The sequence below is a fragment of the Osmerus eperlanus genome, chromosome 16, assembly GCF_963692335.1.
Source record: "Osmerus eperlanus chromosome 16, fOsmEpe2.1, whole genome shotgun sequence".
Classification (NCBI taxonomy): Eukaryota; Metazoa; Chordata; class Actinopteri; order Osmeriformes; family Osmeridae; genus Osmerus; species Osmerus eperlanus.
Genome location: NC_085033.1, coordinates 3,995,944 through 4,012,069, shown reverse-complemented (window position 1 = coordinate 4,012,069; position 16,126 = coordinate 3,995,944). Strand labels below are relative to the sequence as shown.

The window sequence follows — 16,126 nt, the reverse complement described above, 5'->3', positions numbered from 1 at the left end:
AAAGTCATTCCATGTGTCCATTAATCAATGCTGGAAAAGTCGGTCGGCTGGAGACCTGATCAATCTCGACCTCACTGAAAAACCACAACGTTGGTGCTGGGATGAATTCAAAATGTGAGCTCTACTAATACTTTGTGTTTGAACAGATTAAATACAGAGGATTGATAGTTGTGTTGCTCCTCCAAACACCCTTGCAAGAAAGCTCTTTGTGTCAACGGAAATACTCATTCCGTACCTGACTGATGAGGATTGACTTGAAAGAAGAAGTGTTTGTTGGTCTGTGTTACTTCCCACTCCCTACATATCTGTGTTCCCCATGATTGTTTATTGTTAGAGCTGGGAGTTCAAAGCCTCTCTTTCTAAGACTATTAGGAAAGTGTTGTTAAACCACAAATGCCACAGGGCCAATACATGTTACACAAGCAGAAAGGGTGACAAAACAGTTTCTGCAATTTGCACATGGACACATACAGTTAGGTCCATAAATATTTGGACATTGACACCATTTTCATCATTTTGGCTCTGTATACCACCACAATGGATTTGAAATGAAACAATCAAGGTGTGCTTTAAGTGCAGACTTTCAGCTTTAATTTCAGGGTATTTACATCCAAATCAGGTGAACGGTGTAGGAATTACAATACATTTTATATGTGGCCCCCCCCTTTTTAAGGGACCAAAAGTAATTGGACAATTGGCTGCTCAGCTGTTCCATGGCCATGTTATTCCCTCATGGGAGTTCGTTATTTCATTGACAAGGAGCAGATAAAAGGTCTAGAGTTCATTTCAAGTATGGTATTTGTGTTTGGAATCTGTTGCTGTCAACTCTCAATATGAAGTCCAAAGAGCTGTCACCATCAGTGAAGCAAGCCATCGTTAGGCTGAAAAATCAAAACAAACCTATCAGAGAGATAGCAAAAACATTAGGTGTGGCCAAATCAACTGTTTGGTACATTCTTAAAAAGAAAGAACGCACTTGTGAGCTCAGCAACACCAAAAGACCCGGAAGACCACGGAAAACAACTGTGGTGGATGACAGAAGAATTCTTTCCCTGGTGAAGAAAAACCCCTTCACAACAGTTGGCCAGATCAAGAACACTCTCCAGGAGGTAGGCGTATCTGTGTCAAAGTCAAAAAATTAAGAGAAGACTTCACCAGAGTAAATACAGAGGGTTCACCACAAGATGTAAACCATTGGTGAGTCTCAAAAACAGGAAGACCAGATTAGAGTTTGCCAAAAAACATCTAAAAGACCCTGTACAGTTCTGGAACAACATCCTATGGACAGATGAGACCGAGATCAACTTGTACCAGAATGATGGGAAGAGAAGAGTATGGAGAAGGGAAGGAACTGCTCATGATCCAAAGCATACCACCTCATCAGTGAAGCATGGTGGAGGTAGTGTTATGGCGTGGGCATGTATGGCTGCCAATGGAACTGGTTCCCTTGTATTTATCGATGATGTGACTGCTGACAAAAGCAGTAGGATGAATTCTGAAGTGTTTCTGGCAATATTATCTGCTCAGATTCAGCCAAATGCTTCAGAACTCATAGGACGGCGGTATTAAAAGTGACAATTAGATTTATGATTATGTTAGTTTGTCCAATTATTTTTGGTCCCTTAAAAAGGGGGGGGGCACATATAAAATGTGTTGTAATTCCTACACCGTTCACCTGATTTGGATGTAAATACCCTGAAATTAAAGCTGAAAGTCTGCACTTAAAGCACATTTTGATTGTTTCATTTCAAATCCATTGTGGTGGTATACAGAGCCAAAATGATGAAAATTGTGTCAATGTCCAAATATTTATGGACCTAACAGTACGTCTTTCATGACGATCAAGGTCGACATAGAAGCTTTCGTGTGGTTGAGCAATAGCTAAAAACCTTCGACAAATAATTTCCCTCAACGTTTCCTGACATGCTAGCCCATTGCGGAATTTGACCTCTGAACCTACTAACGTTCCATCCTTCTTTATCATATCAATTCTGGCAGAGTGATTCTTAGTTGGAACACGCCAGCCGCCTTTCAGAATGAGAAGGAATGTTGGCAGTTCCTCAAAATCCTGTCAGTCAGAGAAAGATAAACACTCTCAGTTCATAAGTAAGATTGATTGCAGCACATACCGCTAGTTGCTGTGTTCCCATACAGTCCTTCCTATCTGTATCTTGCCATCTAATTTCCTTCCCTTATATAAGTTGTTGTCTGCCAAGTCCATGCTTGTTGAGGTGTTTTAACTTCTAATCCCATCTAACCCATCTAATTATAAAACCACAGTGTCTGTGCCTCTGGGAAGAGAGGGAGAGACAGAGAAAGGGGGGGGCAAGAGGAAGAGAGATAGAAAAAGAAAAAAAATGGACGACAGTGTTTCAAGGTTGATACAGCGCAGGAAAGGACTTTACATAATACAAAAAGTATGTAAGGTGTCCATAAAAATTGTGTCTAGCTCTACATTTGTATGAATAACAGACACTATGGTTTATGTATTTTCCCATAACATTGTCTGGTGGTTCAACCTAGCAATTCACCCACACGTGATACTGTATACAGTATATACATGCATACACATACAGTGTCCCAGCGGTCAGATCCCTGAAGCTGAGGCATGTAAGCTCTGCCCCCTCCCCCCCACCCCAGCCCTGATGACCCCAGCACATTCTCTGTCATTGTCATCGTCCCTGGGCTGTGAAGTCTCATTGTGGGAACAGGCATAGGCCAGTTGGAGAACCGGTGAAGTCAATAGCTTGTCTGGAGCTCTCCTTGCTTTCAGAGGAATCTCATGAATATCGCATGACAGCGACCAAAGACACCCTCACCAATTCAGTGTAACCTCACCAACAGACTGGCTAGTTGGCTAGAGACCGATAAAATACAACTTATGCTTGTAATGAGAGGAACACTAGGTGTACTGCGTGTTTCAGGTCACAGGAATTTACAACTAGGATCAGATGTTAATCTGAGAGAAACTAGCCTTTGTGATGTATATTGTCCTCAGTTCAGTTAAGAATGCTATCAATGTCAAGCATGCTCTTAACAGTCGGCAGGAGTAACAGGAGTGCTCACCACTGAGGAAATCTGAGCCCAAAGAATGCATCTCTGGCCTTTATTAACGAGGACTCACTCTCTACAGGTGGAGTGAATGTGTTAAGAGGAAAGGAGTAACCGTAAAGACGACGCGAAAAGTTTCGATGTTTGTCAACATAGCTCTGACACTGGAGGCTTACAACAGCAAAATGTTTTTCTGTGGAGTTGTACTTGTTTACTTCAAAGAACAAAGGTGGAAATTCTTTCTTTATATATTAGAATATTTTATTGCTTTATGAAATGTTGAATGAATTCAAATTCACAACCTTCATATTGTTAGGAGTTCACAGAAATGTCTTGAGGTCAACACTTCGGTCTGACAGCTTAACATATCTGATTGTCTGAACATAACTTACAACACACATAAAATCTTTGGCATCCTGCACAGAGCACTACATACTGTATCTAAAATAATACAAACATCTGTATAAAATATATAATCATTAACCTGTTAGTTCATCCAAAGCCTACAGGAAACAACAACCCAACTGTAGCTTGTAGCTTTATCCCCATGGTGATATCTGACCAGCAGACACACCATATTAGGACACACACACAAACACACACATTCATAAAAAGAAAACGGATGAAAATAACTGTACACTCTCACACATGGAAAAGGCCATTCAAATCGTAGAAACTGGGATGAAAACAGCTCACTCAGATCTGAACCCCAGTAGAACCAGCTCCAGAGGTTCCTTGAGTGAGTTCAGGGAGAAAATATGCGAATCATGATTGTTTTGCGTTTTCTTCAATCAAATTATAAAGAAATGGGAGTCTTTCCAAACAGACAAATTCCATGAAACAGGAATGTGGCTAGTTAATGTAACATTTTAGAGATGGGAGGGAATGCAAGTCATGAGTCCACAAAAGATAAGATCTTAAGATCAATTTGAAATACCATGGGGCTTTAAGTTAATATTTGGGGAATGTGACAACCAGATGTAAGAAAAATATGAAGTTCCTGAACTCCATGGATGGGAGTTTTTAAGTTAATCATAGTTATGTGAGAAAGCAGCAAATATAAATACTTTGGCATACACTCTTGACAATATGTTGCCCAATTGCAATCCAAAATACTGTCCAAGTACCTCTAAAGTTTCACATTTTTTATCTCACAACCAGACCGCATGCCTGCATTAGTCCAGGTCAAAGAGAAAGCTAGAGAGAGAGCACAGCTCCCTTCTAAATGTGAAACCAGTCCTTTTTCACACAATTTCCTCTCATTCTACAACATTCCCGTTTTGTCACTCTTTATGTGAGTTTGTTGATCTATGAACGTTCTGGCGTTTCTCAGCTTCCTTCCACTGCTCATTACAGGGACATTGCCCCTGTCACATCTAGTCCACATTCTTTAAGTCTTTAAGTCTTTAAGTTCCTTAAATGAAGATTTCCACCGCTTCAGCCTCCAAGTCATCCAGTCCTTTGAAGGGGTTTGGACGTGACTTTTGTTGCACTGCATTTTCTGTGGAAAAAATGGACAATGATTAATGTATGAATGAAGGAATAGTCACAGTTAAAGAACACTTTATCTAACCTCAGTGTACATCCTGATGTTCTATATTCAGATGATCTATTCCTGGTAAATGAGTGTGGTCGATACACAGGCTGGCTGAATGCAACTAAGTACATTCCAGCAGGCCGCTGGTGAACTACGACCTGCCAAACTCTATCCCTGATTGGCTGATCTTTTGGGGGCATGGCAAATCAATGAGCAACAGCTTTCAACATAATCTTTAGCCAGTTTTTTGTTTGTGTGTGTGTGTCCATCCGATAACTCACCAGTGCTGAGCTTGTTGCTGGTGGCTGGCTCCCTAGCTGTAGATCCATCCTGCTGGTCCTGGCCAGGGTTAGACAGAGCAGAGAAGCGAAGTGGGGAAGCCGTCTGGTCGTCTGACAGACTCTTACCTGCAGGGCAACATGAGATAAAACACTTAGTCTGGCACTTGACTCATTGACAGATGTACTTCCTTCTATAACACAATACAAAGTACTACTACTACTACTGACAATAAAAATGACAGGGTCTTTACCTGCATTCTTGCTGGTGAACTTGGCAGTGCTGATGGCGGGGGTGGAGGTGGCGGCACGCAGGGTGGAGCCATCCTTCTGGGCCAGGTCTGAGCGGGGGCACATGCCCTGCCTCCTGCCCTGGTCCTGGAGCAGACGCTGGTGCAGGATCTTGATGACGGCATCCTTCTCCAGGATCTGGACGTACAGAGCCCGGATCCTAACCAGCAGAGAAACACGGTCGCCAGATTAGACAGATACAGACTTCTACCACTTGTGATGAATTCGGGCGATTGAGTCATTCATGATCAGGGATTCCGATGCGCTCTAAGCCCGGGCTCTGACCGCGATTTATACGAGAAGTGATGAGGTAGCTACACACCTGCTCTCCATTTCCTGGTTTCTGTGGTCAGCGACGGGCAGGTCCTCATTGAAGCTGTTGTTAGACGAGTGACATGGAGAGTGGTTGATGATGGTTGTGTCTCTGTGAGGGAGATAAACAGGAGAGGGTTAAGACACAGGCAGGAGGAGGAAGAGGCGGGATCTGAAGCATCTGGGGGGGGGGGGGGGGGGGCAGGGTGCGAGGCTCCCTCACCTCTGGGCGGCGGCGGTGGCGGCCACGTCCATGGCGAACTGTCTCATGGTGCTCTCCTCCAGATACTTCTGCTCCCAGCGCACCGTGTCTGCCTCCAGGGCCAGGATGTGCTCCTCCCGCTCCCTCAGGCGCTCCTGCAGAGAGCCCACCGTCACCCCGGGGGGCTGGGACTGCCTCTGTAGAGAGACGGGTCAAGAGTTCAACACCAGGCGACCGGGGGGGGGGATTCTGGGAGGCTAGTCCGGGGTCGATGAGGGTGAAGTGTCCCCCAGCCCCTCCAGAGCGAACCAGGCCACCTCTCTCCTACCTGTTGGGCTCTCATGCTCTTCAGCTCTTGCTCCAGCCGCGTGCGCAGCCTCATCTCCAGGCTCTCCCGCTTCTCGCAGGTGGCCTGCAGCTGGGCCAGGGCACTCTGCAGACGCTCGACCTTCTCCACGTAGGCCCGCTTCCTGCGCAGCTCCTCCTCCAGCTGGCGACCCCGCCCCCGGGCCGCCTCCAGCGCCTCCTCCAGCTGCTCCGCCCGGGCGCCCTGCTCCTCGGTTGTGGCCCGGAGGCGCTGCAGCTCACGCTCCGCCCGCTGGCGCTCCACGTACTGCTCCTCGTCTGCAGGGGGGAGGTGGGCAGCAAGTTAGAACTATCAACCGTATTGGCCACAAGGATTTTCGTCCCATAGCGTGCCAAAATGCATCTGGAAAGATTGCTGTGCTGATCTAAGGAACTAAATAGGCCTTCGTTTTTAAACCTAGGGTCCCTCAAGAATGTTGAATACTGCCATCCACCGCCATTTCCCTGACAAGTTAGTCCCAGAATTCCTCCATCGTGGCTGATGTTCTTCATTTACCCGAGCACTCGTGGAATGCCGCAGGGGAAGAGGGGGGGGGCGGGCCTATGCCTTTGACCCACTTAATACAGAACATTCCTCTACCAAGGCCGGACAACTTCCCACCTCTAGTTTTGGAAACAGAGCCCTACTTAAATAGACAACATAAATCAAACCAACAACCCGGGATCCTGGTTTTACCCCCATGGTGTAATTTATAGTTCCTATTTTTCCTCCTTCCAAAGCAGGCTTGAACTTCCTATTATTCAGCCGACTTAATAAGTCCACGTTACGCAACTGGCATTCCTACATACAGGAAGTGCTTAGCTACAGAGCACTCCATGCTATGGTCCAATCCTATCTACAATGCTGGTCATGGGCTGGGGTGAGTACTGAAGACTGTAAGATTCAAAGTAGGGTAGCATACGTACTTTGCTCTAAAAGTTTCGCCATGATGTGCTGGTTGTGGTCAGCAGCTTTGACCTCTTTGGCCGCATGGGTTCTGGCATTTTCCAGGCTTTCTGTAAAGCAAATGGGTTCAAGTTCAGTATGAGCATTTGTTGTTTTTTACATAGAGGAAACAGGGCCTCAGTCGGCTGAGGTGTAAACTACAAAGGGCTGACTGGTAGGGTTCAGCAAATGAGGATTTGTGATATTTGTAGTCCATACCTCTCAGGTCTCTATTGAAGTCTTGCAGCCTCCTGATCTCAGCCACCAGCCTGCTCCTCAGAGTCTGCTCCAGGTTCTCCCTCTTACTGCTGCCCTGCATCAGAGTCTCGTAGGCCTCGGAGATCCGCTGGATCTCCTGCTCCAACTGGAGAGACAGAGGGGAGGGGGTTAACACACGTCAGGAGGTTTGGGTCATTTGGACTCATATAGATAAAGTACATAAATACTCAATATGGATTTAAACATACCAGTAGAGTAAATATGTGGGCATGTACAGGGCCTACTGTGTATAGTGTACAATGTACACACGACCTACATACTGGTATGCATATAATACCAAGGAATTCAGGACAACACCACTCCCCATGTGACTGATTTATATCGGCATTCCTTAGAGCTAAAAGCCACAGCTCCAGGTGTGGGCACACACACGGGTATGATCACACACACACACAAAAGCAGGCACACACAAAGACAGTCACACACTCACATAAACACTCACACAGAGGTCTGGGCTGGCTGCCAGAGTGAGAAAGGTGTACATGCCTGGGCTGTGGAAACAGCCCGTAGACGCCCACCATTACAGCAGCCACTCAGGCATGTTTACTCAGGGCTGCGGCCTGACGGGAAAACTTTCCAACCCCAGTAATTATCATTCTTTAAGACTGAGGGAACGCAAGAACCGAGTGACGTGACTACCGTGGAGGAAAACGTTTTTCCGACAGCATCCGTGGTGAAATGGGGAGGCGGGTTAATCAAGCACATCTAAAACACTGAGAAATATGTAAAAGGTGTGTCTTATGAATGCCTTTGGAAAGAAACTGGCATTTGAAGTTGAAAAAAGAAAGACAGAACAGAAGGGCAAGGTAAAATAGAAAGGTAGAATGGAGAAGCATGTTGGTGAAAATGCAGTTGGATGAAAGAACAATAGAGGCCTTTCATTTTTAACAAGTGCCCTGCCACCTGCCGTGACCAACAGCATCTCTCTCCTTCCCACTCCCTCTCTATCTTAGCACTCGGGGCATGCGTCAGCTGGACCAGAGTCACGACCCCATCGACTGCTGTCTGACACTGCCTGGATTAGGCCAAAAATCTATGGCCTCACACATACGACACCCTGGCCAACTGCACAATAGAGGGGGTGAGGACACAGTAGGAGTCTGTGGCCTCTATGTGATCTGTATGTGTGTGTGTGTGTGTGTGTGTGTGTGTGTGTGTGTGTGTGTGTGTGTGCTGTGCGGGTGGCAGCTGTTGAGTCCTGTCCCCAGTACAGGCAAGGAAGTGTGCCTGTGATGGATGTCTGAGGGCCAACTGTTACTGGGCTTGTGTTTCCAAGACAAGTGGCATTCTAGGCACAAGCGACTACAGTCGTTTACTATTGGTGGATGAGCTGAATCTTTGTATGTCTACCCTCCGATACTAAAAAAAGCCTTCCAGATGCTGTCCCACTGGAAGTTGCCCTTGGTATGCTACCCATTTAAGGCCTAAAAAGATAGTCTTGCGGTCCTTTACCTTCTGGATTCTGCCGGCCTTCTCTCTGTGGCTGTCCACCTCCTGCCTTAGCCTCTCGTTCTCCATCAGCAGCAGCTCCACCTGGTTGGGCTCCTCCAGGCCAGCAGAGGGCAGGCTGGTGAACATGCTGTAGCAGGCCTCTGGCTGCTGGACAGTCACCGCATACCTGGGGAAGGAACAGCTAACTGTCAATACATCCAAATCCCAACCATCACCAGGAGCACTACTCATCACTTACTCCACCCATGATTGGCTTGTGAGGGTGAAAGCAATTTTAAGTGGTGTGATTCAAACAGAACGCCATGACTCTGGAATGTGAAACACAATGACGCACTGCAGGAAGTGGTTACGTGAAAAGAGACGCCCACATGCTGAGCTTCAATAAAAGTTGTTACTGGCACAACGAAAAGCAACACGAGTCAGTACCTGTGCTGCTGAGTTAGGAGGGGCTGGGGCATGTCCCTGTAGACACACTGGGGCTCCTGGGCAAGGATGGGTACAAATCCCTGAGCCTGGATGGGGCCTGAGTACTCTGGAGGTGGGTTACGTTTGTCCTGGCCTGGGCCTGGGATGGGGAGTGCCTGTGGGTCATAGTAGCCCAGCTCTGGGTAGCTGTGAGAAGAGCTCTTGATGGCCTCAGACTTGTTGCTATTCCTCTCCAAGGAAAGCTGCATGAGACGCTCACTGAGCGACCGCACGTGCCCACGCTTAACCTCCATCAGATCCCCCTCGTCGTGGAAGCCCCCCTCGTGATGCTCCTTCTGGGGGTCCATGGAGGCAGCCCAGTGGGATGCCAGGTACTGGGAGTGGGCCTTAGCCTGCTCGTAGCTGGGCAGCTCCTCCCCGTGGAGCTGGTAGAGATGGTAGCTGCTTTCTGAGTGCTGGTAGTCCCCCTGGTGCTCCTGGCCCTGAGGCTCCTGGCGAGCAGATAGCTGGGGGAACTGGGGCTCCTCCTGGGAGAGGCTCTCCAGGGAGGAGCGGGGGCTGCCGGACGCCTCTCCTCCGCTCCCGGGCCCACTTCCTCCTCCACGCAGGGCCTGCTGCTGGATGGCCAGGAGGGTGCGGGCATCTGTGGGGTTGCCGTAGCGAAGCTGCTCCTGGATAAGGCGGTGCAGGACCGTTCCAGACGGCTCCTCGGTGGACGCCATGTTGTTCTGTTATCAGTGTTCAATCAAAGCTCAGGATCAATAGGGGTTCTGGATGGCCTTGAACCTAGGATGAGAGGAGAATAAGCATAATTTTATATATGTGCAAATTACTTAACTGCAGAATAGGACAGTAATTTGTCTGTGAAACTGTTTGTGCATAGAGGAGATCTTGCAAAATATTAGGATATACTGTGCTCACTACTTATAAATAATATTAAAAAGCATAAATAAAGCATTTTTTGTATTTTCGGCTAGTATTATTTTCTATATATCTATTCTGACTGAGAAAAAAATGTGCTGTGGGGTTCTCTACAAGTCGCATCACATCATTACAGCCTTCACAGCGACACTGAAAACGTGGTGTTTTAATGGTGTTACTGCGGCAGACAAAAGTGCGGCGAAATTCCTTTCTCACGGGGGAGCAAGAGCATAGTTCTAGAAAATTACTTCATAGAAGAGTTATCGGATACAAAAGAAATAGGTTCAAATAAACAAACATAGAGAATGTTATCATGGTGTTGGTAAATAGATTTTAAAGTCACAAAGTGACTATGTGTTTCGGAAAGTTTGCGTCTTATTTCGGAATAAAATAGACTTTCTTACCAGTTCACGCTCTCATCCCAACAATAAGTTTCTTTATTCGAAATACTTCCAAAAGTGATCCACGTTTATTTAAACCGTTCTCATCCTTCTACTGTGTGTTCTAGTTCTGTTCGTGCGTGCTCAATGCTCAACACTGAAATGGTTGTTCAGCTCACAGGCAGCGATAATAAGTAACCGAGGAGGGGACTAAGTTTGGAATGCGAGGAATGTAAAGCGCGAGGTCCCTCGGGGATCAAAAGCGTAAAACCACACGGTTCCAAGGGGGGAGGAGGTTTAACTGAAAGGTTGTAGTACCAGTTGCAACCACGAGGATTTGGGAATTAATGTAAGGTGGTTTATTATTCTTGAAAATTGACATATAGACACCTTTATTTAAAAGAATAGTGAAACATGCAAGTGCTTTCAGCAGCTTTTCAGTGTTTTCCAGATTGTTCTCTCTCCTGTTGGTTTCAGGCTCCTCTTTTTATCCCACACATAACTAAGACTCGCATTTGAAGCTCTAAAACTTTGGAGTCTATAGTATGCAGGACAGTGGATGATGAGGCGGGGGGGGAGGAGACGGGCAGCTGTCCAGTGGAATCCGCAGCCCAAGTCTTCCCCGTGATCAGGACATAGAGAGGCTTTGTGCTCAAAGCACTGCATGATGCAGAGGTGTAAGGAATGCCAAACAGAAGCACCTGCTTGACTGTGGGTACGAATCTCAAATATGTAGGGGACCAATGTCCTTTGGTATGAGACACGAGGTCAGGCTGCCTGATGAATGCATCCATTTTGTCCTCAATGAGCAGTGAACTACCCAGGGTCCTTTTTACTGAAGTCGTCAACAACAGAAAAGACAAATCACTTATTTGATGTTAACTGGATTTGAAATAGTATCCCTAGCAGGTAAAAGTGTATCTATACGACAGGCCACATGTTTATCTTTGAAGACCAAAGGCCAACTCAAGCTATTTATTACCTGCGGACCTAACAGATATCATGGATTACAGATCTGGGAATTTTCATTTCAGACTGTTCCACAAATAGGCTAGATGTTGTTTAGAGCCTGAAGCTGTGTGTCTGTGTAATAGACTAAATCTGTCTGTGTAACATAACTGTCTTAGTAATGGACGCCAGAAACAGAGTGATGCTCGTCACTTACTCTCTAACTGGATCAGCTCTAGAAGCTGGAGGCTACTGAACAAGCGATCAATACAGAGATGAACACATACATAACCACAGGTTGCAACCACATTACATTGGCCATCAGGATGAGAAGGATGAATGAAACAAAAACAAACAAATGACAAACAAGTCAGGACCGAACAAAGAATTCTACCTCATTAGTTCGAAAATCCAAATTTCCTATGGTATGTTTTCTCTGGTAGTAACTCTCCCTCAATAATTAAGCACACATTCCAGACATGCCTTGGGAGAGTATTCTTAAACAGACATTTTTAAAGACGGAGACAGGTCGTCTGTTTGGCCAACTGCAAAGAGACTGCTTGGCATGCTGTAGTCTTTTTTAAGTTCCCCTCTCTACTGTAGACAGTGGTCACCCTTTAGCTTGTCATTTAACACCTCCCCTCTACTTCCTCCAACACCACACCCCTGGTGGCCTCTGACCCCCACCCCCCCACCCTGTCTCTGTCGGTCCGCTATGCCTCTGGCCATGTGCCCCCATTGTGGAACACTTCCTGTGAACTTCTAAAGGAATGTGAGTGTTTTCCTTTGAAATGATGGACATTGAAGAAGCCCTGTACATGAGATGGAGGTCCAAAATCACAGGCCATAAAGATTCCTGTCTGCGGATTTTGGACCTCATTTAGTTCAAAGTTAGCCCACAGGTTATAATTTGTGTGGGGTGGTGTCCAGGGTTTTTAAGAACAATGCTTCGTAAACCAAATCCCGGTGGAACCAAATATAATACCCAATTCTGATTATTGGTACAAATGAACCACCGTTTATAGAATCGTGACACTACAGTTGACTTGGTGAGGCGCACTATGAAAATTAAACTCTAAAATAGTCAGGTAATGAACGAGGGGACAACAACTGAAACTGGACTTGAGAAATAAAAAACTACAACGTAGCAGAGACTAACTCTGGGTGGTGGTGGTGGTGGTGGTGGTGTGGGGGGGGGGGGGCTGGGGGATCAGACGGGATCTAATGCTATGGTGTTGAATAGTGTGGGAAAGAGAGGGACAGAATGGAGAAGGGAGTAATTTGATAAGGTAGGATTGGTGTGGAATGTAACAGGATAGGGTTGGACCTCTTCACGGCTCTCACATCCCTCATTGCGTCTTTATTCAGAGGGAGACAATAGCCAGGGATAAGATGGAATGTGTTCAAATGGTATTCAGTTCTGTGAGGCCAGTGACAAAAGGCCATTCCCACGTGTTCATATTTCCCAGCATGACTGGTCTCAGTTGCTTTGCTTGATGCATTCAAGGATTCAGGGATCAATTTTCAAGAAGACACTCGCATTGTTTATTGAGCCTACCTGTAGTCCCTTACTAGAAACTTGAATTTCTTTCATTTAGTTAAGTGGAACTAGGAGGTCACTATTACGACATTTACTACTGTGAGGTATTTGGAAATTGTCTCCACCTGTTCACTACAGGGAATTTCCAGTGAATTTTCTAGTTGACAGATAGCAGACAATGAGTCATAACAGCAGATTCCCAACAGTCTGAGATCAGACCACACTGCTGTTGCAGGTGTGTGCTTGCTCGTGAAATGAGGTGTGTGCGTGTATGTGTCTGTGGGAGTGCATTTGTGTAACCTAGGTCATTTTTAGACAGCTTCTAGTGAGACCAACACCGCCATTTCAACGTAGGACCTACAGTATCGAGTATTCTTCTGGCTTTCTGTTGGAAACCGGATTATCAACCTATTTACTCAGTCAAGATATCTGAAACTCTTTCCTCTTGAGATAAGAATGCAGTGTCAGAATCACTTGCAGTGAAAAAAGAAAAATTCAGTCTCCAAAAGCAATCCTTTAAGTAGTGTTTGTTTCTGAAGAAAACCCATATATTTTATTTCACAGGAAACTGCAGGATGCTAACTTGAAATTACTCTGTGACTTATGACCCTGTCTATATATGTGAATAAATAAATTAATATTTATAACACAAAAACGGCTCAAACACTGCTGCAGGCTAATAGTTAAGTGTCACAGTCATCATGTTCCTCTTTCCTCTTTCTCTCTCTTTTCACCATTAATTTTGCTTCCTATCTCCACAAACGTGTCTGAGATGTATGGTCTGTCTAAAAACACAAAAGAGCTCAACAGTAGCATAAAGATGTTATTGTAGCTTTCACATGCTTTTTGAACAGATAATTCAGAGAATAATTGAGAGAGCAAACAACTGAGTCAGGCGTCACTAGTTAGCAGGACTATACAACTATTTGTCTTGAGTTGTGCTGTATGTCCTTTAGAGGTTGCAGTCACTTGTCCAGAGACAACGTGCCACAGACTGGATGTCTGAATGACACAGCAACCACCACACCACAGTGTCCTAAAACAGCCTGGGAGGTCACCAGAATGCCAATCATTCGTTTGCGCCCGACATGTGCGCCCCCCAGCAAATAGTTCAGAGCTGCCATTGCTGATCTGGCACATAGTATCAGATCAGTTGCTATGGCCTCTGGAGATAGAGAAAGAGAGGGAGAGAGAGAGAGAAAGAGAGAGAGAGAGAGAGAGAGAGAGAGAGAGAGAGAGAGAGAGAGAGAGAGAGAGAGAGAGAGAGAGAGAGAGAGAAGGAATGATAGAGAGGTGTGTGAGTGGAGTCTCTCTCTTTTCCCTTCTCTCTCTCTTGCTCTCTCTCTATCTCTCTCTCTCTGAGGGGGTTTCCATCTACATGAGCCCAGAGAAGGGTTTGGAAGTGATGTCAATTCCATGGTTAGCAATTTTAGAATGGCTAGCTAAGGGGCAGCCAAAGAGAATACTGTGGACATATGGATTTGATTTCTTGCTCTAGATATCAAAGACAGAGAAAGTAGAGAAGTACTTTAATGACTAAATTGAAAGAATGTCAAAGGACACTGCCACTACCTATTGAGTCAAGCCTTTTGGAAGTTGATCTATTACTCAATTGGTGTAGATACAGACTTTGAGGTCATAAGATTGTGGTAAAGCTGAATAGAAGATCCATTATCTGTTTTAGGATTCCAGCTGCCATTGTGTCACGAAAAATGACTGTGATTCAGCCATGAAATATGTTAATGGTTGTTGCTTGTAGCCGACCTTGTCTGCAGAGACACTGGGCCTTCTTCTGGAGGCTCAATGAAAACCATTGTTTATTTCAGCCAGTGCACTATTTTTAAGACTGCTAGGGGACTAATTAGGGGGAAAACATCTATTTTAGGATGAATCAAGTCCAAATGATACATGATGCCAAATGGAACAAACTCATTAGAATAGCTCTTGAAGTTGACAACATGAAAAGTCCTTTTGTTTATTACTCTGGATAGACGTTGTGGGCAATAAAGTCAGAACTCAAAACTTTCCATATTGTTTATTGTGTCAGCAGAAAACCCGTATTGGACATGAATGCTTGTCCCTCACATCCCAACTTCTACAGTGAGGGCACAACATTCTCTGGACAAACATCGATGGTCATTTGTGGTTTGGGAAAACTCCTGGCTCCAATTGTATGAACTCCTGTATAGATAATGGAGCGCACGTCCAGTGTGTGCTTGCCCACCAGTCCCCCCACCTCCCCCCACCCAAACCTCATATAATTCTCACCTACGGCGAGACCGAGATCACAGGCTGCACTGTTAGCACCGACGCTCCAAAGAAAGAATGCAAACATGGTCATCCCTTCCAACGATCCCAGGATCTTTCTGGAATGCTCAAATGAGACTCTGTACTGTTTACTGTTCCAGACCGACTCTAGGCTACCCTGAAATCATCCCTGAGACTGTGTTATTATCTGGCCACCTCAGGGGAGAGTAGGAGAAGGTTTCTCCTCGCTGCTTCTTTGGCGTTCGGTGTGACTCTGTGTCTGACCATGTAACCTCTACGAGTCCTTCCTTCCTAACCCTAACCCTTCCACCACTGGCCTCCTCAACCACATACAGCTGTATGTTTCTACAACCAGCTTTCAAATGCACTAAACCATGTTGAAAATGTCTAGACTATGGCACTCCTGATTAGCTGCTCCTGTAAGAGTTTTTCATCGCCCATGTTGTAAACAAACCAATGCGCGACATGACCTGGCAGATACACTAATTTAAGCGTTTTTATTTATCATAACAAGTCCCTCTTACTCCAGATGAATCAGCAACTGCTTGAACTTGTAAACTTCAGCTGGTCTGCTCTTCCTCCGCTCAAGACAGAGGGGAGGGTTCAAATTGACTGTGGCCGTAGTCATCACATGTGACTGCAATGTTTGTGGTGGTAGTGGAGGTGGTGTGTGTGTGTATTGGCAGGAGCCACTAGCTTTCCTGATCCACTTCAGTGAGATGAGATGCACCATCTGGAACATGTCAGGGTTGAATGATTTTAGACCACGGTTACGTAACTGGACAGCAGGGCAGTATTTCACTATATCAAATCCAGAGCCAAAAGATGCTTGTTACTGCATTACTACTGCTGGGATAATAGTAGAAGGTACCACATACTATAATCCACATGTCCCGACATAAGAAAGATGTTAAATCCATGGTCCAGTTTGTACATTAGATGTTCAGCAA

At 45.6% G+C, this 16,126-nt stretch overlaps 1 protein-coding gene across 1 annotated transcript; it reads right to left on the bottom strand.

Moving 5' to 3' along the window:
• Positions 1–3,287: 3,287 nt before the first annotated feature.
• On the bottom strand, positions 3,288–10,602 carry amotl2b (angiomotin like 2b). The gene is made up of 11 exons (XM_062480485.1): positions 10,445–10,602; positions 9,120–9,905; positions 8,694–8,859; positions 7,182–7,326; positions 6,944–7,033; positions 6,000–6,295; positions 5,693–5,868; positions 5,480–5,581; positions 5,121–5,317; positions 4,870–4,995; positions 3,288–4,552 (listed from the first exon to the last, which is right to left on the bottom strand). The coding sequence occupies exons 2-11, from the start codon at positions 9,839–9,841 to the stop codon at positions 4,467–4,469; spliced, it is 2,106 nt and encodes a 701-aa protein (XP_062336469.1). The 5' UTR covers positions 9,842–9,905; positions 10,445–10,602; the 3' UTR covers positions 3,288–4,466.
• Between the last annotated feature and the right edge of the window lie 5,524 nt (positions 10,603–16,126).